Source organism: Hyla sarda, chromosome 6 (genome assembly GCF_029499605.1).
Source record: "Hyla sarda isolate aHylSar1 chromosome 6, aHylSar1.hap1, whole genome shotgun sequence".
Taxonomy (NCBI): Eukaryota; Metazoa; Chordata; class Amphibia; order Anura; family Hylidae; genus Hyla; species Hyla sarda.
The window spans coordinates 185,912,160-185,939,318 of record NC_079194.1 but is presented as its reverse complement, the minus strand read 5'-3'; the positions used below and the strand labels follow the sequence as shown (position 1 = coordinate 185,939,318).

Below are 27,159 nucleotides of genomic sequence, written 5' to 3'. Positions count from 1 at the left end.
ACAGTAATGTACCAATTATCACAGGATAGAAGCTGCTGGTTTGGTAAAGCTGATCTTGCATCTCTTTATATGTTGGGAGGGGGTTAGTAGGTCATATTTTATTTATCAGCTCATCCGCAGTGCACCTCACTGGCTTTATGCTGATGTATAACAATACAATCATGTGCTTTAACCTGCACATTAAAGGATAAATTAATGTAAAAATAAAAAATTATCAAAATGTGTGAGAAAAAGTGGAGCGATTTTACCACAACAACCAATCACAGCTAAGCTAACGAGCTGTGATTGGTTGCTGTGGGAAAATCACTACATTTTCTCTCACACAGTTTGATAAATCTGGGCGTATATCACCAAGCCAATAATGGTTTACCAGAAGTAGGCCCGGGGAAAGAAGGACGATCCTTCAGAAAAACAGGGTTATATCAAATGTGTGTCAGTGGCATCATATAAATGAGCAAAAACGTGTATCACAGTATTTTTGTAAGTGATGGCGGTTCCACGGCATTTAATGGTATCCCCTCCCCCCCATCCATGTGACCTGGGCGCCGCTTCTCTCCCAACACCCCCCCCCAATGAATTATCAGTTGCGCTGTCCCCACATCATGTCACCCACAAGCACTTCTCTGCTCATCATCCTATGAGTTGGGGGCCGCCAGCGCTAGAAATCTGTACTGTACTACAAATAACATTTCCCGGGCTGCAAAAATAAACTTTAACTAACCTGCCTACGTTCCCCCGTTGCTATGGTACCGTCTTCACTGTCCTGCGCTGCGATCCTCTTGCTGTTTCCTTGGGACGGGAGTTATCGCTGCGGCCGCTGATAGGCTGAGCACACTGTAATGCAAGGAGCTGGCCTCCTTACATGACAGTGCGCTCAGCCTATCAGCGGGCGAGGCGGGACATCGCTGCGGCCGGTGATAGGCTAACAGCTTTGTGTCATTCCCATCCCAAGGAAGCAGGTGAGGCCGGTGATGGGTGGAATTTGGACCAACGGGGGAACATAGGAAGGTATGTTAAAAAGTTTATTTTGTTTATTTTTGCAGCCCAGGAAACGTTATTTGTAGTACAGTACAGATTTCTAGCGCTGGCGGCCCCCAACTCAATGGAGGAGGAGCAGAGGAGTGCTTGCGGGTGACATGATGTGGGGACAGAGCAGCTGATAATTCATTGTGGGGCGGAAGAAAAGGAGAACAGCGGGTCACATATGATTAGTTCCCCGATGTGGGGACAGCGCACCATGGTGAATAATTCACTCATTCGAGAGGGGGAGGGGCCCAACCGGTATTGCGGTATGGGAAAAATTCATATGATGCAGGAAAAAAATTTCGGTATTCGGTATGAACCGGTATACCACCCAGCACTACGACAAAGTCATTCATGGATAGGCCTGATCCACCAAAAGGCAAAGCTGCTCTTACCTACTGGCTTACGGATTTAGTTTATATGGCAGGGTCCTCAGCAGAGAACCTCCCACGCTGACACCATAGGCCAGTGGTTCCCAACCAGGGTGCCTCCAGCTGTTGCAAAACTACAACTCCCAGCATGCCCAGACAGCCGTTGGCTGTCCAGGTATGCTGGGAGTTGTAGTTTTGCAACAGCTGGAGGAACCCTGGTTGGAAAACACTGCCATAGGCCATACATGGCATAAGGATATAGGGGGTCTTGCATACACAACTTTATTAAAAGATATGAGGGAAGATTTATCAAAACCAGTGTAGGAGAGTGGTACAGTTGTCCATAGCAACCAGAAGCCATGTGATTGGTCGCTACGGGCCACTGCCCCCCTCTTCCTCTACACAGGTTTTGATAAATATCCCCTCCATGAACATGACAGCTCGAGCTAATATAATGTCATGATTCCTCTTCTATCAACAATGGAATTAATGGTGTATGTATGATTAGATACCTTGACAGATTTGCTGTTCAGGGCTGTGGGTAAAGCTGGGTGACCATGAAAGCTATGATGACAACTAATGGATCTCCCCCCCAGCATTCTAATAAACAGAACTAAGGACTAGCTGGAGGTCTGACAGATGAGGGGGAGCCAAGGACTTTACCGCTGATGTTAACAGTTTACAGCAGTTTTTCTCAACCAGGGTGCCTCCAGCTGTTGCAAAACTACAACAAACAGCATGCTCGGACAGCCAACGGTTGTCCAGACATGCTGGGAGTTGTAGTTGTGCAACAGCTGGAGGTGCCCTGGTTGGGAAACACAGGTTTACAGTATAATAGCTCCTCACCTCTTACTCATAGAAGCCATAAAAAGCCCTTATGACGGAAAGCACCACAGCCTGACAAACCAGGGTGCGGCATTCTCCCAGGCAATAAAGGATTAAAGCTAAGAGCCTGCTGAGGTGTCACAAAATATCAGTACAGAGAAAGCACAACTGGGAACGAATATTAAACAAAAGGCTGGAAAATAATGCTGGAACACAAAGGGCAACCAAAAAAATGTGCAGATCTAAAGTTCTATATTAGATTAGAATAATCTCAATAAACGGATAACTCAGCATTGATGTACACCATGAAAAAGGTACATTTCCAGGAGGAATAACATAGGAACAGCATAAGGGGGAATCGAGTATTCATTTATTTACGTAATTTAGCTTTGAATAAACATTCCGCCTCTATTGACATTATTGGTCTTTCTGCCGCTCCACACTGAGAAATTTCAGCAGATAAAATGCTGACGCTAATTTGTATTTCGACACTTATTCTTCTGGCGGAATCTGCAGGTAAAAGCCTGTTAAAGTCAATGGGGTTATCAATAATGGTCTTGGCTAGATCATTTTTGTGGTTTATCTAGATGTGGTTTTTTGGTGGTTGCTGCCCCAAATGCATCATAATGTCGCGGTGACCATGATAAAGTTCACGCAGATCTGCACCCGGATTATTTTCTACCGCTGCTTTCAGATCATGTCTACCCTGCTTCTGAGGGGCTTGTTTGTCTGTGTTTGGCTTCATTGGTTTTAATGTTAAGGCAAATTAATGTCTAAAAGAAGGTCTGCAAAGAGTCTCACATTTGAATAGTGGTTTACCTTGCTGCAGGCCAGGAAAAAAACTAAACAAAAAACCTTATTGTTCGAGAGATGGAGGTTTTAGTTGAACATGTATTTTTTTTTTTTTTTGACCTTTCACTTTTTTTTTTTTTTTTTTAAAGTTATCCACTATTCACTTTGTCGAATATTTTTTTAAACTTCGGCACATGCAATTGTGATGTCAGCCATTGTTAATCTTAACCCCTTAAGGACGCAGGACGTAAATGTACGTCCTGGTGCGGTGGTACTTAACGCACCGGGACGTACATTTACGTCCTGTGCATAACCGCGGGCATCGGAGCGATGCCCGTGTCATGCGCGGCTGATCCCGGCTGCTGATCGCAGCCAGGGACCCGCCGGCAATGGCCGACGCCCGCGATCTCGCGGGCGTCCGCCATTAACCCCTCAGCTGCCGGGATCAATACAGATCCCGGCATCTGCGGCAGTTCGCGATTTAAATGAACGATCGGATAGCCCGCAGCGCTGCTGCGGGGATCCGATCCTTCATAACGCCGCACGGAGGTCCCCTCACCTTCCTGCTTCCGGCTCCCGGCGTCTCCTGCTCTGGTCTGTGATCGAGCAGACCAGAGCAGGAGATGACCGATAATACTGATCTGTTCTATGTCCTATACATAGAACAGATCAGTATTAGCAATCATGGTATTGCTATGAATAGTCCCCTATGGGGACTATTCAAGTGTAAAAAAAAATGTAAAAAAAATGTAAAAGTAAAAGTAAAAAAAAAAGTGAAAAATCCCCTCCCCCAATAAAAAAGTAAACCATCCGTTTTTTCCTATTTTACCCCCAAAAAGCGTAAAAAAACATTTTTTATAGACATATTTGGTATCGCCGCGTGCGTAAATGTCAGAACTATTAAAATAAAATGTTAATGATCCCGTACGGTGAACGGCGTAAACGAAAAAAAAAAAAAAAAAGTCCAAAATTCTAACTTTTTTAATACATTTTATTAAAAGAAAAAAATTTAAAAAAATGTATTAAAAGTTTTTTATATGCAAATGTGGTATAAAAAAAAAAGTACAGATCATGGCGCAAAAAATGAGCCCCCATACCGCCACTTATACGGAAAAATTAAAAAGTTAGAGGTCATCAAAATAAAGGGATTATATACGTACTAATTTGGTTAAAAAGTTTGTGATTTTTTTTAAGCGCAACAATAATATAAAAGTATATAATAATGGGTATCATTTTAATCGTATTGACCCTCAGAATAAAGAACACACGTCATTTTTACCATAAATTGTACGGCGTGAAAACAAAACCTTCCAAAATTAGCAAAATTGCGTTTTTTGTTTTAATTTCCCCACAAAAATAGTGTTTTTTGGTTGCGCCATACATTTTATGATATAATGAGTGATGTCATTACAAAGGACAACTGGTCGCGCAAAAAACAAGCCCTCATACTAGTCTGTGGATGAAAATATAAAAGAGTTATGATTTTTAGAAGGCGAGGAGGAAAAAATGAAAACGTAAAAATTAAATTGTCTGAGTCCTTAAGGGGTTAAAGGGGTACTCCGGTGAAAACCTTTTTTCTTTTAAAATCAACTGGTGGCAGAAAGTTAAACATATTTGTACATTACTTCTATTAAAAAATCTTAATCCTTCCTGTACTTATTAGATGCTGAATACTACAGAGGAAATTATTTTCTTTTTGGAATGCTCTCTGATGACATCACGACCACAGTTCTCTCTGCTGATGTTATTATAATAATAATAACGCTTTATTTATTGTTGTCCTTAGTGAGATTTGAACCCAAGGCCCCAGCACTGCAAGGCAGCAGTGCTAACCACTGAGCCACCATGCTGCCCTTAGCATACATCTGCTATGCACGGTTGCTAAAATGGACAGAGATGTCAGCAGAGAGCACTGTGGTCGTGATGTCATCAGTGTTCCAAAAAGAAAGGAATTTCCTCTGTAACATTCAGCAGCTAATAAGGATTAAGATTTTTTAATAGAAGTAATTTACAAATATGTTTAACTTTCTGCCACCAGTTGATTCAAAAGAAAAAAAGGTTTTCACCGGAGTACCCCTTTAATGGAGTAGTCAAGTCCTGAAAAACTTATCCCCTATCCTAAGGATAGGGGATGAGTTTCAGATCGCGGGGCGGGGGGGCGACTGCTGGGGCCCCCCCGCAATCTCCTGTACGGAGCCCCGACATATGATTCGCAGCACTAAATAAACTTGGGATTCTCAGAATCTCTGCTGACGTCCCCCCCCCCCCTCATGCTGGCTTTAATAGTGTTTTGCCTGTCATCACCTGTGCCCAGTGCTGACAGCCTGGCGCGGGATACAGCCCCATGTCACTTGGGAGGATTTACTGAAGACATGCGGGCTGCAGATCTGTTTTACAGAACCCTAGTAGCATGGGGGGGGGGGGGGGGGGGCGGGATAAAAGAAGGACCAAGAACTTATAATAAACTTGGATCTGTAGGTCATAAATCATTTCAGCAGAAAATAAGCCAATGCTAACTAAATCTTCCGTGTCATCTTGGAGGAGGTACATCAGGGGACTATATTTTTTAAGCCCTAGAGCAGTGTTTCCCAACCAGGATGCCTCCAGCTGTTACAAAACTACAACTCCCAGCATTCCCGGACAGCCTGTTTACAATGCACATTTTACATTTACATTAGCCCTATCAGGAAAAAACTCACCAAACGGAAACCATAAGCAAGCAGGCTGTTTTCTGATCTTTCTATGGTTTTATGTGAGGATCTAGAACAGTGCTTCCCAACCAGTGTGCCTCCAGCTGTTGCAAAACTACAATTTCCAGCATGCCTGGACAGCCGCATTCCGGGAATTGTAGTTTTGCAACAGCTGGAGGCACACTGGTTGGGAAGCACTGTTCTAGAAAGACACAAAGGGTACATGGAGGGGTCTCTTCATTCTAGTGATTGGGAGTGTCCCAGCTCACAGATAACATATAAATACCTATATTGTTGTGTATAAAAGAAAAAAAAGAACACATCACATCACAGCAGCTTGTGCAGCATTGGCATTTCCCCCAACCATACTATAAGGGTGGGCTCCCACATAGAGGGAAAATGATTAAGACCACAGTCTCACAGTTGGTCTTAAGTGAAAGAAGATTTAATGGAGTATCCCTGCATTAGCAAATTGTATTGAAATAAAACTATCACACCAACATATATAACATACTAATATCATGTTATCACAAATTGTCCTGGTTTCAGAATGATTTTGCATGACCCCCGACAGATGAAGTTATGTAGTTCTTTCATTGTCTGTGCGGTGTTGTCTTCAGCTTCCCTCTCTCTCCTAAGACAACGCATCATCTTCTCCAGACTCAGGAGGTGCGGTTGGCTATTGTCTCTGAGCTCAAGCCGACTGCATGAGTGATGTCACCTCCTCTGACCAGCATGATTTAGAATTATTTAGCAGAGGAGCAGACAGAGAATTAATACAGCAGCTGCTGCAGATTGGTCTGCTTTGTTATGGAATGTTATGCAGCAGCTCTGGGTAGGTAACTGGCAGGAGTACTGTGGGAGAGGATATGGCTGGGAATTGTAGTACTGAGCAATTGCCTCACCCAGAAGTACTGTTTCTGACATGGTAAAGGAAAGGACTACAAATGCACAAAACAAATCGATTTTTGGTGGTTTCAGAACTGTGGCAGATAGGTAAGCATTGCTATGTGCTTCTGCTTTTACCTGTCACTGAAATACCCATTTAACCTTTTCAGGACGCCGTGCGTATGCATACGCCCTGCTTTCCGAGTCCTTAAGGATGTGGGGCGTATGCATACACTCGTGGGAATTCCGGTCCCCGCCGCTAGCCGGTTGGGGACCGGACTGGGATGCCTGCTGAAATAATTCAGCAGGCATCCCGTCACATCGCCCAGGGGGGTCCAGAGACCCCCCCATGTCGGTGATCGCAGAAAATCGCATGTCAATTCAGACATGTGATTTTCTGCTATTCCGGGCTGATCGGGTCTCTGGTGACCCGATCACCCTGAAAATAGGGATGATCGGAGCTGTCAGTGACAGCCCCGACCATCCTGAGGGTTAGGAGTGAGGTCACAGTGCTGCGATCTTCTATCCCCTGCCATTGGTCAGAACTGATTCTGACCAATGGCAGAGCAGGACAGTGGGTTGGCAACCCCCGTTCTGCCCACCCCTGGATGTCGAGGGGAACATGGGGAGAAGATGGAGGCTGGGTACCTGCAAACAAGATGCCTGGGGACCCCGGATCGTCACTGGAAACTGCTGGATCCTGGCTCAGGTAGGGAAGCGACTGTGGGGGGGGGGGGGAGAGAATGAAAGTGAAAGTAAAGTGATCTTTACTGTGACAACCACTAGGAAGGTCAAACTGCAACTCCCAGCATGCCCAGACAGCCAAAGGTGCCCAAACAGTAGCCCTCCAGATGTTGCCAAACTACAACTCTCAGCATGCCTAGACTGCTCAGGCATGCTGGGAGTTGTAGTTCTGTAACATCTGGCCCTTCAGATTTAGCAATTTCCATGAAATTTTGGAAAATTGCTGCTTTACTTTGAAGCCCTCTAATTTTTTCAAAAAGCAAAAATATGTAAATTTTATGATGCCAACATAAAGTGGACATATTGTATTTGTGAATAAAAATAAAATTTATTGGGAATATCCATTTTCCTTACAAGTAGAAAGCTTAAAAGTTAGAAAAATGCTAAATTTTCATGACATTTTGGGATTTTTCACTAAAAAAGTATGCAAGTAACGCCGAAAATTTACCACCAAAATAATGTAGAATATGTCACGAAAAAACTATCTCAGAGTCAGAATATTCGGTAAAAGCGTTTCAGTTATTCATTCGTAAAGTGACGGTGGTCAGAATTGCAAAAAAGGGCTCAGTCCTTAAGGTGAAAAAGGGCTGCGTCCTTAAGGGGTTAAAAGAAGTACTCCGGGATGGACAGCGTAACAAAGGGAGGAAAGGTGTGATGGTAAATGTAGTCTTTAGCTGTGCGCAGGGGTGCCCTTTACTGAAGATGTAACAGGTGAGTGCAGGGGCCACACAGTGGGAATTTCGGCCAAAATAATATCTCTGGGAATTGTAGTATGTGATCCAAAGCTTGTCTTAAAGGGGTACTCCGGTGAAAACCTTTTTCTTTTAAATCAACTGGTGGCAGAAAGTTAAACATATTTGTAAATTACTTCTATTAAAAAATCTTAATTCTTCCAGTACTTATTAGCTGCTGAATGCTACAGAGGAAATTCATTTCTTTTTGGAACACTGATGACATCACGAGCACAGTGCTCTCTGCTGACATCTCTGTCCATTTTAGGAACCGTGCATAGCAGATGTATGCTAAGGACAGCATGGTGGCTCAGTGGTTAGCACTGCTGCCCTGCAGTGCTGGGGACTTGGGTTCAAATCCCACTAAGGACAACAATAAATAATGCATTATTATAATTATTATAATAACGTCAGCAGAGAGAACTGTGCTCGTGATGTCATCAGAGAGCATTCCAAAAAGAAAAGAATTTCCTCTGTAGTATTCAGCAGCTAATAAGTACAGGAAGGATTAAGATTTTTTAATAGAAGTAATTTACAAATATTTTTAACTTTCTGCCACCAGTTGATTTAAAAGAAAAAAGGTTTTCACCGGAGTACCCCTTTAAATGGGTACTCTGGGACCCCATATCTCAGAAGGCTGTCACTCCTGCTCGTCTCAAAAGGTGGGGACAAAAGTGCACCAAGGACAGGTAGATTGCAGGGGTCCCAGTAGTCAGTACCCAAACCACCCCCCCCCACCCCCACACACACACACGATTAGACACTTATTCCCTATCCACAGTATAGGGAATACATTTTAGTAATTCCGGGTAACCCTTTAACTTTTTGTTGTTGGTGGCTTTGGTTGGATAACCCTTTATGCCCCACCCACTTTTTAAGAGAGTGGCCTAAGAGGGAAAAACAATATGAAATTCGACAGCTGTCTGACCAACTTGTCATTGGATTGTATTAGAGCAATGGTCTCCAAACTGCAGACCTCCAGATGTTGCAAAACTACAACTCCCAGTATGCCCCGACAGCCAAGTTGTAGTTTTGCAACAGCTGGAGGTCCACAGTTTGCAGGGGCTATACCTCTAAATAAACAGACACATTCCTACAATTATGTATTAAAAGAAGCAGCAACCTCCAACCTACACGTCGGCAGCTTTCACACAACTACAACTCCCAGTGTGTGCTGCCAGGGTTGGGAGTTGTAGTCATGCGACAGGATTCCATTTTATAAAGAAGTCATGAATAGAAGGATGGCACCTACATCTAATACAATAACCAAACCATCTCCTAGACTGTTCCATTATTTCAGTACTGCATCCTTAGGCTGTGTTCACACACAGTATTGAGCTAAATATACCGGCCAAAAATCCCATCTGAAGACCAGCCCTTCCGTCCAAGTGACAGTGAATACAATTGTTACACTCTTCATCCATGAAAGAAAACACTTTGGGGGGAGATTTATCAAAACTTGTCCAGAGGAAATGTTGCTGAGTTGCCAATAGCAACCAATCAGGTCGCTTCTTTCATTTTTCACAGGCCTTTTCAAAAATGAAAGAAGCAATCTGATTGGTTGCTATGGGCAACTAGGCAACGTTTCCTCTGGGCAGGTATTGATAAATCTCCCCCTTCCATGACAGCAGGGGGCGCAACTTTCCAGTCACAATAGACAAACTTCAGACTTGTCAGTGATGCTACATCAAGTGATTCCCAACCAGTGTGCCTCCAGCTGTTGCAAAACTACAACTCCCAGCATGCCCAGACAGCCGAAGGCTGTCTGGGCATGCTGGGAGTTGTAGTTTTGCAACAGCTGGAGGCGCACTGGTTGGGAAAGACTGTTTCCATGCAGCTCTACTATTCCGGTATAGCCGGCAGTATACATAGTATATATAGAAGGTGGATGCGCACCAAGTGCTATATGTACAGCTGCATGGCGCCATTAATATGACTGTAATACATATCTATATCCAGAAACAATTCCCAATCACACACGTGACTTGTCTCATACAGGACACCCTCTATGGCATTCCAGCTGAACTACAAGTACAAGAATGCCACACTGGGATTCTACCCCCTCCCCATCCACACTGATGACAACTGTCACCCAGCCCCTTCCACACTACAATGCCGGCTGAAGGCAGTGACAGAACTCGGTGTATTTCCCTCATAGCGCCATACAGCAGCCTCATGCTGCCCGGGCATCCTTCTCACCATAGACTCTGCCCCTCGTCTTCTTCGCCCCCCACTCCCGATGCCTCCCCCCGGTCAGCGCCCAGCAGCTTCCTCTCCGCCGCCATCTTGCCACTGCGGCCACCACAAAGAATGACATCACCCGGTACTCTTTGCAGGACCCACCTTTGAGGTGACCGGAAAACTGCCTGAGCAGACACATGAACTTTTCTGCTGCAGTGACCTCAGAAGATAGCCCGGCAGAAAACTACAGGGCCTGAAAGACCTTATTCAGTGTGAGAATGAATAACACAGGGGGCGCACCGCTAGCCTTCGGTATCAGGCAATAATTAGGGCAGCTTCTTAGTCTGGGTCTTGTGTAGACGGGTGAGGTCAGGAGTGGAGGAGCCGCCTTTGTCCACACGTCGCCATCTGCTGGTAGGATGTTGGCGTAACATGAGATTGTGTCAATAGGATAAGTAATTCTTAAATTACATCACTGGTTATAAATATAACCTAGAACTACCATTAGAGAAGAGCAGTGTTTCAGCCATTTGGTAGAGGGAATTTATCATAGAATTTAGGGTGCATTCACACCACGTTTCTGCAATACAGTTGCCGTATCAGGTTTTTGATGAAAAACGGATTCCTCAAAACCTGACTAAGGCTAGGTTCTCACCACGTTTTGTTAAATACGGTTCCTGTATACAGCTGGGAGGAGGGGGCGGGGCTTAATTGTGGCGCCCGCACTCAGCCGTATAGGGGAACCGTATTTAATGTATGTCTATGAGCCGACCGGAGTGAACCGCAGCCTCCGGTCGGCTTCGTTTTTGGCCATATGCGGTTTCCCGACCGTAGGCAAAAACGCAGTCGACTACGTTTTTGTCTGCAGTCGGGAAACCGCATACGGCTGAAAACAAAGCCGACCGGAGGCTGCGGTTCACTCTGGTGGGCTCATAGACATACATTAAATACGTTTCCGGGCGCCGCGGTTAAGCCCCCCTCCCAGCCGTATACGGGGCCTAAGGCTGGGTTCACACTACGATTTTCAAATACAGTAACTGTATAAGGTTTTCCGCAAAATAGCGTATACGACCGTATCCGAAACCGTATGCATAGAGAATGCATTGTAAACCGTATTCCAAATGTTGTGTACGGTTGCATCCGTTTTGCCTCGGATACGGTTTTGCCGATTTTTCAACCGTAGGCAAAAACGCTGTCGACCACGAATTTCAGAATACGTTTGCACACAGGTTTTTCTAATCCGTTTTTGGAGTTGACACATGCGCAGAAGGAATTTCAATAGAACAATAGTAACTTTATTAAATTGCTTGAAAACTAATTCCAACAAAATAGCAAAACCGTTGGCAAAAACGGATGCAAACGGATAGAACCGTACATACGTTTTGGAACCGTATACGGGGAAAAACCGTACTTGGAGTCATACGGTTGCATACGGTTTTTGCCATACGTTTCTTGCGGAAAACCGTATATGGTGACCATATTTGAAAAACGTAGTGTGAACCCAGCCTAAAGCTGCATTCACACCTCGTTTTCACTCTACGGGTGCCGGCTGGAGGAGGGGAAAATCGGGCGGTCCCGTACCCCAGCCGGACCAGCGCTGAAATCCATTTACTTTAATGAGCTGACCAGAGTCAAACAGTGACTCCGGTCGGCTCATTTTTGACCCGTATCCAGTTTCCTGATGGAACCTAAAACCGTAGTATACTATGGTTTTAGGTCCAGTCACAAAACCGGATACGGGTCAAAAATGAGCCGACCGGAGTCACCGTTTGACTCTGGTCAGCTCATTAAAGTAAATGGATTTTAGCGCTGGTCCGTCTGGGGGTACGGGAGCACCCGGTTTTCCCCTCCCCCAGCCGGATCCGGCACACAGTGAAAACGAGGTGTGAATGCAGCCTAAACTTTATCAAAACGTGTGTGCAAATTTCAACACGTATATGGGTTGATAAATCATGTACAGTTGCATCCGTTTTTTAAGAAAAAAACGTATATGTTTTTAACTTTTCACTTCATTTTGAATAAAGTTTCACTTATTTGACTGAAATTCAAAGAAAAAAACTGTGCAAAGTTAAAAACCGTATGGTGAAAACTGGATGAAACTGTACGCACATACGGTTCTGTACGGTTCCCATTGACTCCCATGTTTTAAAAGAAAAAGTATACAGTTTAATACGGTTTTTCACCTGGACCAAAAAACGTGGTAGACTACGGTTTTGGGTACGGGTAAAAAAAATGGACAAAACCATATAAGACGCAAAACGGACTAAACCGGATGATGCGTTTGATATATGGTTTACAATGTTGAGTTAATGCATACAGTTTTCTATACGGTTCTGTACGGTTTTTAACTTGAAACTGTACATGGGAACTGTATAGCAAAAACGTGGTGTGCATGCTTTCTTACACAGTTTTTTTTGTTTACGTTTTTCAATTTTGGAACATTTCTTTAAAGCTTCTTAGGATGAAGTCGAATGTGCTTTGCCTCTTGCAGTGGTAGCTGAATTATTAAATTAAACCATATAAAATTTAGAAAATTTATGCGCAATCTCACTTTTTTCGGGGTGGGTTGGGGGATATTTCTATTGCAGCAGGCAGTAGAGCTCCATTATTTTGTAGAAGATGTAAGAGAATAGTGGCAGCTGTTATAACTGTAAAGCTGGACACAACTCCTTATTAATGAGAATCTGTTATCAGTATCCCCCGCACTAACCTCTTGGTACAGGCTTGGAGTGTGGAGGACACTAATGAAAATGATACTTACCGTTCTTTGCTCGATACCTCCGTTCTTCAGTCATCCTTGTTCTGCAGTATATGCTAATGAAGGAGCTTAGTGCACGCAGGGCGTTCCCAAGCCTGGGCGCCCAATGACATCTGGCCGGCACTTTCATAGTAAGACCTCCTCCCTCCCACTATGTCATCAGTGTCACCCACACTACAAGCCTGTACCAACCGGTTAGTGAGAGTAAAACTGATTTTGAATTCCCTTTTAATGTCTATGTATTTAAGATGAGATGTCCGAAAAAGCTCCTGTAGGTGTAATACACATGTGGACAACATTGTTGGTACCCTTCTGTAAAAGACAAAATCCCACAATGCTTCCTAAAATAACTTGAAACTGACAAAACTAATAATGAATAAACATTTACTGAATATTATATTATAATATAAAATTTGAATTCTGGTTTAACAATTTCATTTTGAAAGCAAAATAATGAAATTGGCCTTGACAAAGATGATGGTTCCCTGAATGTATTATTTTGTTGCACGACCTTTTGAGGCAGTCACTGCCAGAGGCGGCTCTCCCATTAGGGCAGTTAGGCGGTCGTCTAAGGCTTTGCAGCCACCTAACTTGCCCCCCCTGAGTGAATGGTAATGCGTGCATCACCAGCCAGTCCTGGACTCATTTAACCATAAGCACTTCTTACAGACGCGCCTATAGTTAAAGGGGTACTCCGGTGGAAAAAAAATGTTTTCAAATCAACTGGTGAACAGATTTGTAAATCACTTCTATTTAAAAATCTTAACCCTTCTAGTACTTATCAGCTGCTGAATACTACAGCTATACTACAGAGAAATTTGTGAAGTTCTTTTCTGTCTGACAACAGTGCTCTCTACTGACACCTCTGTCCGTGTCAGAAACTGTCCAGAGCAGAAGAGGTTTTCTATGAGAATATGATTCTAATCTGGACAGTTCTTGATACAGACAGGGGTGTCAGCAGAGAGCAACGTTGCCAGACAGAAAAGAAATTCACAAATTTCTCTGTTTTATACAGCAGCTAATAAGTATTGGAAGGAATAAGATTTGAAAACATCTGTTTTCTACCTGTTTCCACCGGAGTTCCCCTTTAAATGAGGCACTTTGCTAATTGACAGAGCAAAGAGCCATTGACTCCCCTCCCTATCATTCTCTCTCTTGTGGCTGCCTGCGATATGCAGACAGCTGCAAGAGGCCCAAGCATCCTTACTCTGCGCTCCAGTGCATGAGTGACGGCATCAAATGCCGGAGCACAGACTGGTGGATGAAAAGGGAAGAAGAGGCCACACTGTGGACCACGGGAGCCAGGTGAGTATCTTTGTTTGTTTTTTTAAAGGGGTTGTGCTCTGCCCTGCAGTTCGGAGCTCCGCTCACAGCGTCCAGAAGTTCATTATTCCGAACGCTGTGTGCTGGCTTCCGTGTTCGCATCTGCCGGGCATGACGTCATGCTTTTGTGATGTCTCGCCCGCCCCCTCGTGATGTCAGGCCCGTCCCCTCTACCAAAGTCTATGGGAAGGGGGCGTCACAGCGGTTGCGCCCCCTTCCCATAGACTTTCATTAAGGGGGCGGGCGAGACGTCACGAGGGGGCGGGCGTGACGTCACGCCCGGCGGCTGCGAACACGGAAGCCCGCACACAGCGTTCGGAGTAATGAACTTCCGGACGCTGTGAGCGGAGTTCCGAACTTCAGGGCAGCGCACAACCCCTTTAACCACCTAGAAGGGGCTTCTCCTGTTTTCACTACCTAAAAGGGGGCTGTTGCCGTTTTTACAACCTAAAAGGGGCTACTATTACTACCATCTAAATGATGCTACTATTATTACCCTAACCCTTAAAATTCCGTTGTGCTTCCCGTATTAGCGCTGATGCATACACTGTATGCACCGCCATTTTCTTTAATTCACAGTGGTAGGGGGATTCATGATCAAGTTTCCTCTGAGGCCTCACAAAGTCTAGAGCCGCCTCTGGTCACTGCAATGTAGAGATTTCTGTAACTCTCTATGAGACTTCTGCCCTTGTCTACAGGTATCTTGGCCCACTACCCGTAAGTAATCTCCAGCTGTCTAAGGTGTGAAGGGCACTTTCTCCAGACTGCATGTTTTAGCAACTTTTACAGATGTTCAATAGGATTCAGATCAGGGCTCATAGAAGGCCACTTCAGAATAATCCAATGCTTTGCTCCTAGCCATTCTTGGGTGTTTAATTTAGTTGGAGGACCCATGACCTTTGACCGAGACCAAGCACTGGGCAGCACATTTCACTATTGAATGCCTTGATAGTCTTGAGATTTCACTGTACCCTGTATAGACTTAAGACACCCTGTTCCAGATGCAGCAAAGCAGCCCAAAAACATAACCAAGCCTCCTCCATGCTTCACAGTAGATACATGAATCTCTCTTTGAGGTCTTCTGGACTAGAAATTCTGCACATTATTTTTTTCCCCTTCCAGAGCTATTTTTCAAGCCGTGAAATCCCTAATTCATTCACTGAGAGTTATGAATAGACATTTTGGATCCTGTACCATTGAAGTTGAGTTAGGCTTCTTTCACACTACAACATTTTCCGTTTTTAAACATCCGTATGAAGTTCTGTCTGAAAATGGCAGTAACAAAATCCTATACGTCCGTTAGAAAATCCCATTATAGTCTATGGGATTTTCTAATAGCTGTTTGAACCCGTTATAGTCTGTTATTGATAACGGACGTTATGTTGTGATGGAAGATAGTAACGGAAGAAAATTGTTCATGAACTATTTTCTTCCGAACTATCTTCCGTCACAAAATAACGTCCGTTATCAATAACGGACTATAACGGGTTCAAACGGCTATTAGAAAATCCCATAGACTATAATGGGATTTTCTAACAGACATATAGGATTTTGTTACTGCCGTTTTCAGCTGGTTTTCAGACGGAACTTCATAAGGATGTTTAAAAACTGAGAATTTTGGAGTGTGAAAGAAGCCTAAGAGTGCTTTTAGTAACCAATGCCACTGTGCGAATATCTTCTATTGTTTCCTATTTACAATTCATGGGAAGATCACCACCTAGTGTCACTTTTCACACTGGGTAAATGTCCATGATATGTGCCAAAATAAAAGATTTTCCCAGCATTACTTTCCTAGCATTACAAAAAAGGCTGACCCACAACTAAGCTTTGAGGCTTTGCTGCAGAAGGGAAGAAGCCTTCTTATGATGTTTTTGAAGTTGTTTTGATTCTGTTTATATATTCTTTAATGGTTCCGTCATCAACCGAAGCACACAAGGCAAATGTTTGTACAGATCTTTTTTAATACAAATAGTAAAGTTAGATATGTTGCGATGATTTGGGGTTTAGGTAAAACAGAGTATCCCAAGGTAAACTGTGCAAACTCAAGTAAGACATATAACATGTGTCTGTAATGTATGTACCGTAACCAACCAAATTTAATTATAATTTGACAGCAGTACATTAACCCTTTCCTGTGTCAAAACTGTTTAAATGCTGTGATGCTGTTAAATGACCAGCGTCAGAATGATCATCAAACTCGGTCATTACCGGCGGGTGTCAGCTGTAGATAGCATAGGGCACGACACGTATGTACTCCCTCACCTCACTCATGCTGTAACTGTATGTCATGGGCTGAGATTGGGGTTAAGAGTCAAGAAAAATGATGTCCAACTAGAACAGACAGGCCACCTTTCTAATTCCCACTGCTCCTGTTCCATTACTTCGCATGTCCTGCCCATCTCTACTCCCTGATCCCTCTCAGCACAGCTATGTGGCCCCTGTTTCAGTCAGTGGGCACAAAATACAGAGGCCAGTGTGACCATTAAAGGGGTACTCTGCTACTTGACATCTTATCCCTTATCCAAAGGATCTCTGTGCAGCACCCAGCATTCATTTAGACCACTGGGTGCGGGGGTCATGATGTCACAGCCACACCCCTTCTGACATCACACCACACCCCATCAATGCAAGTCTATGGGAGGGGGCGTGGCAGACAAGGGGGAGTGGGGAGTGACGTGACGTCAAGAGGGGGCCCGGCCGTGATGTCATGACCCCCACTGCCTGCTCCAAGCGCTCAGAACAAAATTTCCTGAATGTTGGGGCAGTGGAGTACCCCTTTAAGCATCAGATATAAGCATCAATAAGAAATTATTTATTTATTTTATTATGTCACAAAATTCTAAACTTTTTTATGTGGCTGGACAATCCCTTTAAATGTGACACTGCAGGGAAAATGAAACATCACAAGAAATCCCTTAAAATGAATGGTCGTCTGCTGAATTCAGCAGAAGCCTGTGGTTCATTATAGCTTTTTGAGGTTTCTATTTATAAAATTTGTACTCTGTTATTATGTTGACATTATATCAATAACTTGCATATCAAAAAATTCCAGATTGTTGAGCCTGCAAAAACACACACTTTGCCTACTTATCTACTGTCTCTAAAACATTTTCCTTCCCTGGCCACATTATTCAGGGTCTCAGTAAGGAACCTTACTGTAGCCTCATTGTTTTCTCACAGCTATTGACGGATGCTTATTACTAAGGCGACCATGTTGGAATGTCTGTTGCTTTTCAGGACATCGCAGATTTCTTCTTCCCCAGTGTCACATCTGTCATGCAGCTGAGCTTTTTCTGCATTTAGCATTCACAGTCTTTATCTAGTAATTGATCATAAAAACTAGAATGCTATTTTGCCATGACGTTAAAAATCATATGGGTGGAGTAGGCATAGCAGGGGTCCCCGAGACTCAGGGACGTGCACAGACATTTTAGGGGGCAGGGGCTGAACTAAAAAAAAAAGGGCACTCTTATAATTATTTATATAATGCCCACATAATGATGCCAGACTGCCCAGTGCACTTATAGGAGGAACATCAAAAGGGCAGGGGCTCCAGCCCCCTTTCTAGTCAACCTGTGCACGTCCCTGCCGAGACTGGCAGACATCACCACCATCTGTGGCATCTGATGGTCTATGACTAGTAATCATACAATGGTGATCACTATGTAACAAGTCTCCCAAAATAATAGGTGCCCTTAACAGCAGTGTGATCATTAAAGAGTAGCTCTCACCATGTAACAAAATAATCTTTCTGTTCCTGCCTATTGCCCATCTATCCCTAACCCCATCCTGCCTTTAAAAATGTTTTTACCCCTTAGAAATATATTTTTGTCTGCCTGGTAGTGTGCTCACTTACCAGACAGACTTCACCAGCAGGCGCAACATCACTGATGCCTGCTGGGGTGACCCCCTTAGCTCATCTATGCTGTTCTCCTGTTGGAATTGCACATAAATGAGCAGCCAATAGCTCGATAGGCTGCTCTGGGGTCTCCTCCTCCCTGTTTAGCAGTGTAACGTTATCCAGGGAGGAGGAGTATAGGAGCATCGCCCACCTGCCATGCTATTCTACACCGCCGAGACCCGGGACGGAAACGAAGTACGGATAAGTGAAATAAGACCTCACTTACCCGTACAGGACATGTACAGTCCTGGAGCATCAGCGCAGCACTGAGATTCAGTGCCGCGCTGGCTCTAGACTGTACATGCTGGGGGTGGGCAGCCAGTGAGCTCAGCCCAGGTGTTCACAGCGCTCACTCCCGCCTGTGAGATTGACAGGCGGGGAGCGAGCGCAGGCTGACTGAATTAGGACCAATTGCCCAGCCGACATCAGTCCGAATTCAGTTGTGACGTCACGGCAGGCAGCATTCGGCCACTAGGAGGGAGACCCCTAGTGGCCGGTTTTCAAATATAAAATACAATATTTTAATTAAAAAAAATAATGGATGTATATTAGAGATATGTTGTAGTACATAAGTACATAAGTACTACAACATAAAAAAAAAGGTTCATGACAGTGCCCATTTAAGGACCTACAATGCCAGGCAGCACCTACCTCCTCTATAGTTACACCTCTGACCACATTCCCTTTAACAGAACCTGGTCTTAATTGTAGAAAAAAAATAGTAACTTGGCACTCAGACCAGATTTACCCTCCTTTGTTAGTTTCCTCTGAGAAGGGTAGCCTTTGTGTAAGTATCATTATATCGTCCATACAATAGATGTGTGTGTCCTAAAGGAAATCTGTTATCGGCAGCATCTAACCTAATAGGGTAATAGTGAGGCTGACCCTGATTTCAACACTGTTTACCTTTTTTCCCACATGGCCCTGTTCCCAAGTTATGTCTGAAAATCCAAACATTGAAATGCAGTGCTTTGGTTTATTGGGGGCATTCCCAGACCCTTCTTTCCGAAATGGGGGATTCATCTTCTAAGAGGGTGACCTTGTTTACTTCTTCCAAGATGGTGGCCGCAGCCTGTAGTGAACTCATGTCTGAACCTATATACTATAGTCATGGGTGTGTCTATTATAATTGAGCCATTATCCTTGAGTGTTTAGAAAAACACATATGAATCATTACAAATACAATCCTCCTCCCTTGTTAGCTGGCATAGTATATATTTGATTGTGGGTGTATCCGTTCCTGCTTGCATTTTTCTGTTGGCATATATGGTGTACCCTCCACGTGTACTGAAATAGTTTTATATATATTTTAATAATAATACTGTATTTTTCGTCCTATAGGGCGTATAAGACGCACCCAATTTATAGGTGCAAAATCTAAAAAAATAATGATTCTGAACCCAACAGTGGTCTTCAACCTGCGGACCTCCAGATGTTGCAAAACTACAACTCCCAGCATGCCCGGACAGCCGCTGGCTGTCCGGGCATGCTGGGAGTTGTAGTTTTGCAACATCTGGAGGTCCGCAGGTTGAAGACCACTGGTATAGGAGGTAGTACTCACGTGTCCCTGCCGCTCCGGACACGTCACCGCTGCCCTGGATGTCGCTCCATCGCTATCACCGTGTCACCATGGTGTCCCCGACGCTCCGGACTTCTTCTTCCCACGCTCTCCGTCGCCGTCATCACTTCGCCGTCATCGCGCCGCTACGCACGCCGCTCCAATTGGATGACAGCGTGCGCGACGACGTGATGACGTCGAAGGAGAGCGCAGAGGATCCTGGCACGGAGAAGACACCGAGGAGGCAGGTAAGGTCCCTCCCGGTGTCCTGTAAGCTGCTCGGGATGCCGTGATTTCACTGTGGCGGTCCCGAACAGCCCGACTGAGCAGCCGGGTTAGTGTTATTTACGCTTCAGACGCGGCGGTCTGAAGAGTTAATACAGGACATCACCGCGATCGGTGATGTCCTGTATTAGCGGCGGGTCCCGGCCATTGAGGGCCGCTGGTATTCGCCGAATATGATGCACCAACTTCCCCCCCCAGTTTTGGGGAAGAAAAAGTGCGTCTTATACGGTGACTTTATTTATCTAGCATTCACAGATTCTGCAGCACTGTGCACTCAAATTGGTCCCTGTCCCCATTGGGGCTCACAATATAAACCTATTAGTATGTTTTGAAGTGTGGGAGGAAACTCGCAGATGTTAACCTTGGAGGGATTTGAACCCAAGACCCCATCGATGCAAGGCAACAGTGCTAACCACTGAGCCCGTGTATATTCAACACTGTAAAGAGTACATGGTAATATTGTATGTCAAGCCTCATACACTCAAATCTTGAATAATGCATTGAAAAATATCATTATGTATTTAACACAACTTTCACTGTAATCTTGCCTGTGATGATTATATGGAGAAGACTGCAAGAATTAAGGATTATTTCTTAATATAGATACTAAAATGGAAAATGAGAAAAAAAAATTATTTAAATATGTTAAATATAAAAACTTGATTTAAACAATAGATCATTTCCTGATTATACATCCCCAATAAGTGCCAGGCAGATGACTGTGACATCTTTTTCAAACCAGTGTACAGCCCCTGGTACAAGGACAGGAAAGGGGTGCTGAGCAAAAAGTCCCATCTACCTAACCACTTTTGTCCAACCTGCGATGAGGTGTATGAGTATGTGTCTACAGGGGGTAAACCAACTACAGGAGGTCCTACCTACAAGGGGCAAGCTAACCACAAGGCATAGACTACCTACAGGGGGTCCTTCCTACAGGGGGGGGGGGGGGTCCTATGTACCGTGGAAAACTACCCAAAGGGACACAGTCCTCCTACCCACAAGGGGCAAGCTACCCAATGGTGGTCCTTCATACAAGGGGTCCTACATACAGGAGGCAAGCTAAGAACAGGGGGTCCTATATACAGGGGGTGTGCTTCCTATAGGGGGTCCTATATATACAAAGGGGAAAGCTACCTACAAGGAGGGCCTACAGACAAGGGCAAACTACCTACCAACTTACCTGAGCAGCTGCATATAAGCCTTACATCACTGAAGCACAAATGCCAGACAAGCCCTCTAATCCAATATCAGTATCTGACCTCATAAATGCTTTTCTGAATGAATGGGCAAAAATTCCCACAAACACACGCCTTGTCAGGTATTACTATACATATAACTGGATATTTCTACAGTATAATTTACAGACAACATGTGTGCTACGGTGAGCACTCCGGTCCATCACTCCGAGCGAAAGCGCTCACCTCCTCACTTCTCACCTGCCCCCGCTATGGCCCAGTCTCCTGCTGCAGCTGCCAGTGGGGCTTGGATTCGCATAGCGGGACGTACCCACATGCAAATTCCAGCCCGTCACTCACCTCATGCTCCTCCTCTGCCTGTCTGCTCCGGCGAGCGTGTCCCCTTCCCCTAGGATGCTCGGAGATTTAAAGGGCCAGTACGCCCAATAATTAAATAAACCCCTGTGGCTCAGTTATAAGTTCCTCCACCTCCCACACTTCCCTGCCGGATCTTCAGTGCCCCTAGCCTGAGATTAAGTGTTCCCAATTGTCTGTTTGTCTTACCCGTGTATATTGACCCTTCCTCTACGTTATTTGACTACGCACCTTTGCCGCCTGCCTTGACCTTCTGCTAAGCCCAACTACGCCTCTGTCTCATCCTTCTGTAACTCATTTTGCCCAGTTACCTGTGTGGTCGAGTCGTAGTGACCTTGGTGTCGCCTGCCGCAGCAAGCCCATCCTGCCTTGCAGCGGGCTCTGGTGAAGACCAGCGGCACCTTAGACTCCGTTCCCCGATACGGCCCATGTCATCTGCGACACAGATTAGAGGATCCACATCCAGCTGCATTACAATGCAACTGTGAAAAGAGGAAAAATACTGGACCTTCCTACAAGATCTCCATGCTTTTACCCAATATGTTGATCCCAGGCAGTGACAGAGTCTGTGGTATTAACCCCTTCCCGCTATAGGACGTATGCATACATCCCAGTACCCAACACGTTTGCGCGATGGGACGTATTCATACATCATAACGATCTCCGGATCTGCCGTGGGTAGCGCAGCAGATCGGCGGCGGGACCCTGCTGTCAATCACAGCCGGAGCTGCGATCGCGCCGGTCCCGGCAGCATTAACCCCGTAGATGCCGTGATAAATCCTGATCACAGCATCTATGGTGTTGACAAGGGGAGCGCTCTCCCCCTGTTCACCAATGGCGGCGCCGTGATACGATCGCAGGTTGCCGTTGGTTGCTATTGCAGCAGGAGGTCAAATCATGATCATGACCTCCTGTATGCCTGCTACGGAAGCCTGTGAGATCCAGCCAGAGGCTGGATCGCACAGGCTGTAGAGTGTGCAGCTGATCGGGTCATACTGTGCTGCAGTACAAATATATTGCAGCATAGTATAACCTGTAAAAAGTGTAAACAATTTTATAAAAAGTTCTTCAATAAAAGTATGAAGTGTAAAAGTCTTGTATTATCACCAAAAAAGATCAAAAACACAAATCATATACATAATTGGTATTGCCACGTCCGTAATGACGTGTACTATAAAATAATAATGTAAATTATCCCGCACAGTGAACGCCGTAAAATAAAACATCAAAAAAGCATAAAATTTGCCAATTTTGGTACAAATAGCAGAATAAAAAAGATCAAAAGGTAGCACATATCGCAAAAATGATACCAATAAAAATTACAGCTCATCCTGCAAAAAATAAGCCCTTACTCAATGGCGTCGGCCAAAAAATAAAAAAGTTATGGCTGTTGGAAAATGAATGGCAGAAAAAGAATTTTGCACAGAAAAGGAACAAGAACATAGAAAGCTATATAAAATGGGTATCGCCATAATTGTACTGACCCACAGAATAAATAGAACATCACTTTTACCGCACAGAGTACACCATAAAAATAAAAACGCCACAAAATTTCCAGTTTTCCACAATATTTTGGAGTTTTTCACAAAAAGTGCTGCATGTGTCAACAAAAATGCGCCACTTATATAAAGTACAATATGTCACGAAAAAACGATCTCAGAATCGCTCCGCTCAGAAAAAGCGTTCTAAAGTTATTACCATTTAAAAAGATACATGTCAAATAAAAAAAAATTAAAAAAAAGAGCCTGGCCATTGAGGTAAAAAATGGGTCCGTCCTTAAAGGAGTACTCCCATGGAAAAAACGTTTTTTTAAATCAACTGGTGCCAGAAAGTTAAACAGATTTGTAAATCACTTCTATTAAAAATATGAATCCTTTTAGGGGCTGTATACTAAAGAGAAATGCATTTCCTCTGATGTCATGACCACAGTGTGCTCTCTGCTGTCCATTTTAGGAACTGTCCAGAGCAGGAAAAAATCCCCATAGCAAACATATGCTGCTTTGGACGGCTCCTAAAATGGACAGCAGAGGTCAGCAGAGAGCACTGTGGTCATAATATCAGAGGAAATGCATTTCTTTTGGGGATTTCTCTTTAGTATACAGCCCCTAAAAAGTACTGGAAGGATTAATATTTTTTAATAGAGGTGATTTACAAATCTGTTTAACTTTCTGGCACCAGTTGATTTAAAAAAAAAAAAAAAAAAAAAAAAAGGTTTCCACTGGAGTACCCCTTTAAGGGGTTAACATGATTTACACAATGGAATAAATATTTAGCTTGCAGGAGATTGGACACACATATAGAGATTTATGGAGCTAGGCTATGGAATCCAGGCAGAGAGGCTGCAGAGCAGTCAAAGCATTGTTCTGACCTCTTATTGATAGGATTTGTACATTGGAGGATGAATTGAGATGCTGTTCTTGTAGTGCAGAGTCTGGATTACATAACTGAGGCACAGCCAGGACTGTTTACTGTCATGAATATTGTTACTTGACATTTCCTTCTGACCGCACATTGCCCTAGAGACAAAGAAATACTGCAGCACGTGAAAGGGGGTGTAAAGCAACTTACGAAATCTATAGGATACCATTATTTTGTTCCAGGAATAAACCATCAGTATATACATTATTGGTGGCAACTGAATCAGAGCAAAGACTGGGCATAGCCTTTATCTTCTAGCTTGTGTAGTAGGAAAGACTGTTTCTCTTTATGAAAATGTCCATAAACAATGGTCTATAGCAGTGGTCTCCAACCTGCGGACCTCCAGATGTAGCAAAACTACAACTCCCAGCATGCCCGGACAGCCGTTGGCTGTCCGGGCATGCTGGGAGTTGTAGTTTTGCAACATCTGGAGATCCACAGGTTGGAGACCACTGGTCTATAGCCATCATCACAATGTGCAGGCCTAAATAAAGTTTGTGAACGGCTTCACTCTTCCCCTCACCTGCGCCCGGAGGGGTCAGCAGCACACCTGGCCCAGTCTTGCAATCACGAACAAAGGAAGATGTCCAGTGCTTGTAGGTGAAAAATATTTGGCAGCTTTTATTGGATCATAAGAACACACGTATACAGAGACGGAGAACGCCGATGCGTTTCGGATCAGAGATCCTTAGTCATGGCCATGACTAAGGATCTCTTAACCGAAACGCGTCAGCGTTCCCTGTCTCTGTATATGTGTGTTGTCACGATGCCGGCTGGCAGGAGGTGGATCCTCTGTGCCAGAGAGGGATTGGCGTGGACCGTGCTAGTGGACCGGTTCTAAGTCACTACTGGTTTTCACCAGAGCCCGCCGCAAAGCGGGATGGACTTGCTGCGGCGGTAGTGACCAGGTCGTATCCACTAGCAACGGCTCAACCTCTCTGGCTGCTGAAGATAGGCGCGGTACAAGGGAGTAGACAGAAGCAAGGTCGGACGTAGCAGAAGGTCGGGGGCAGGCGGCAAGGTTCGTAGTCAGGGTGGATAGCAGAAGTACTGGTACACAGGCTTTGGACACACAAAACGCTTTCACTGGCACAAGGCAACAAGATCCGGCAAGGGAGTGCATGGGAGGAGGTCAGATAAAGGCAGGGAGCAGATGGAAGCCAATTAAGCTAATTGGGCCAGGCACCAATCATTGGTGCACTGGCCCTTTAAGTCTCAGGGAGCTGGCGCGCGCGCGCCCTAGAGAGCGGAGCCGCGCGCGCCAGCACATGACAGCAGGGGACGGGAACGGGTAAGTGACCTGGGATGCGATTCGCGAGCGGGCGCGTCCCGCTGTGCGAATCGCATCCCCGACGGCCATGACAGTGCAGCGCTCCCGGTCAGCGGGACCGACCGGGGCGCTGCGGAGAGAGAGACGCCGTACGCGCTCCGGGGAGGAGCGGGGACCCGGAGCGCTAGGCGTAACAGTACCCCCCCCCTTAGGTCTCCCCTTCTCTTTGTCCGGTGACTGCCTCCCCTGGGATGAGGACACCGGGAAAGGATGGAGGGATTCCTCAACGGCAGGCAGTACAGCAGGAGTGGGAATGGGGAGGGAGGGCAGAGGGCGAGGCCTGGCACGGGGCAGTGTGACACCAGGACGAGGGCCATGAGGAGGCACCGAGGCTTGCCTGACTGGACTGGGAGGGGGGGAGAGGCACTTCTTAAGGCGGGCAGAGTCCATAACGACCTTAGGGAGACCGGATACAGGAGGAACCACAGGGTCACGGCAGGGAGTACTGGTAACCGGTTTAAGGCAGTCCTTGAAGCAAGAGGTACCCCAGCTCTTGATCTCCCCTGTGGACCAATCCAGGGTTGGGGAATGGTGTAGAAGCCAGGGTAGTCCAAGGAGAACTTCAGAAGTGCAATTGGGGAGGACCAAAAACTCAATTTTCTCATGATGAGGTCCGATGCACATTAGGAGGGGCTTCGTGCGGAAACGCACGGTGCAATCCAACCTGGCTCCGTTGACCGCGGAAATGTGGAGTGGCTTGACAAGACGGGTCACCGGGATGCGGAATTTATTCACCAAGGACTCCCGAATAAAATTCCCAGAGGCACCAGAGTCCAGGCAGGCCACGGCTGAGAGGGAAGAGCTGGCTGAAGAAGAAATCCGTACAGGCACCGTGAGACGTGGAGAAGCCGACTTAGCATCAAGAGACGCCACACCCACGAGAGCTGGGTGCGAGCGTGCGTTTCCCAGACTTGGAGGACGGATGGGGCAATCCACCAAAAAATGTTCGGTACTGGCACAGTACAGACAAAGATTCTCTTCCTTACGGCGATTCCTCTCTTCCAGGGTCAGGCGAGACCGATCCACTTGTATGGCTTCCTCGGCGGGAGGCCTAGGCGCAGATTGCAATGGAGACTGTGGGAGAGGTGTCCAGAGATCTAAGTCTTTTTCCTGGCGGAGCTCTTGATGCCTCTCAGAAAAACGCATGTCAATGCGAGTGGCTAGATGAATGAGTTCATGCAGGTTGGTAGGAGTATCTCGTGCGGCCAGAACATCTTTAATGTTGCTGGATAGGCCTTTTTTAAAGGTCGCGCAGAGGGCCTCATTATTCCAGGAAAGTTCAGAAGCAAGAGTACGGAATTGTATGGCGTACTCGCCAACGGAAGAATTACCCTGGACCAGGTTCAACAGGGCAGTCTCAGCAGAAGAGGCTCGGGCAGGTTCCTCAAAGACACTTCGAATTTCCGAGAAGAAGGAGTGTACAGAGGCAGTGACGGGGTCATTGCGGTCCCAGAGCGGTGTGGCCCATGACAGGGCTTTTCCAGACAGAAGGCTGACTACGAAAGCCACCTTAGACCTTTCAGTAGGAAACTGATCCGACATCATCTCCAAATGCAGGGAACATTGCGAAAGAAAGCCACGGCAAAACTTAGAGTCCCCATTAAATTTGTCCGGCAAGGACAGGCGGAGGCTAGGAGTGGCCACTCGCTGCGGAAGAGGTGCAGGAGCTGGCGGAGGAGATGGTTGCTGCTGCTGTAGCTGAGACTGAATCTGCTGTAGCTGCGACTGGAGTTGCTGAGTCATGGTGGTCAAGTACGACAGCTGGTGATCTTGTTGGGCAATCTGTCGGGC

The 27,159-nt window shown here is 45.4% G+C and overlaps 2 protein-coding genes across 2 annotated transcripts in view; one reads left to right on the top strand and one right to left on the bottom strand.

The window, feature by feature from the left end:
* Positions 1 to 10,391, bottom strand: part of DYNC1LI2 (dynein cytoplasmic 1 light intermediate chain 2) — a 45,503-nt gene extending 35,112 nt beyond the window's left edge. Inside the window, exon 1 of the mRNA XM_056526098.1 lies at positions 10,264 to 10,391. Within this exon, the coding sequence (XP_056382073.1) occupies positions 10,264 to 10,349 (86 nt within the window). The 5' untranslated portion in view covers positions 10,350 to 10,391. The remainder of the gene's footprint in view (positions 1 to 10,263) is intronic.
* Positions 10,392 to 10,559: 168 nt separating this feature from the next.
* LOC130276553 (fibrous sheath CABYR-binding protein-like) overlaps positions 10,560 to 27,159 on the top strand; it is a 52,239-nt gene continuing 35,639 nt past the window's right edge. Inside the window, exon 1 of the mRNA XM_056526094.1 lies at positions 10,560 to 10,659. The gene's annotated coding sequence lies outside the window, so the exon portion shown is untranslated. The remainder of the gene's footprint in view (positions 10,660 to 27,159) is intronic.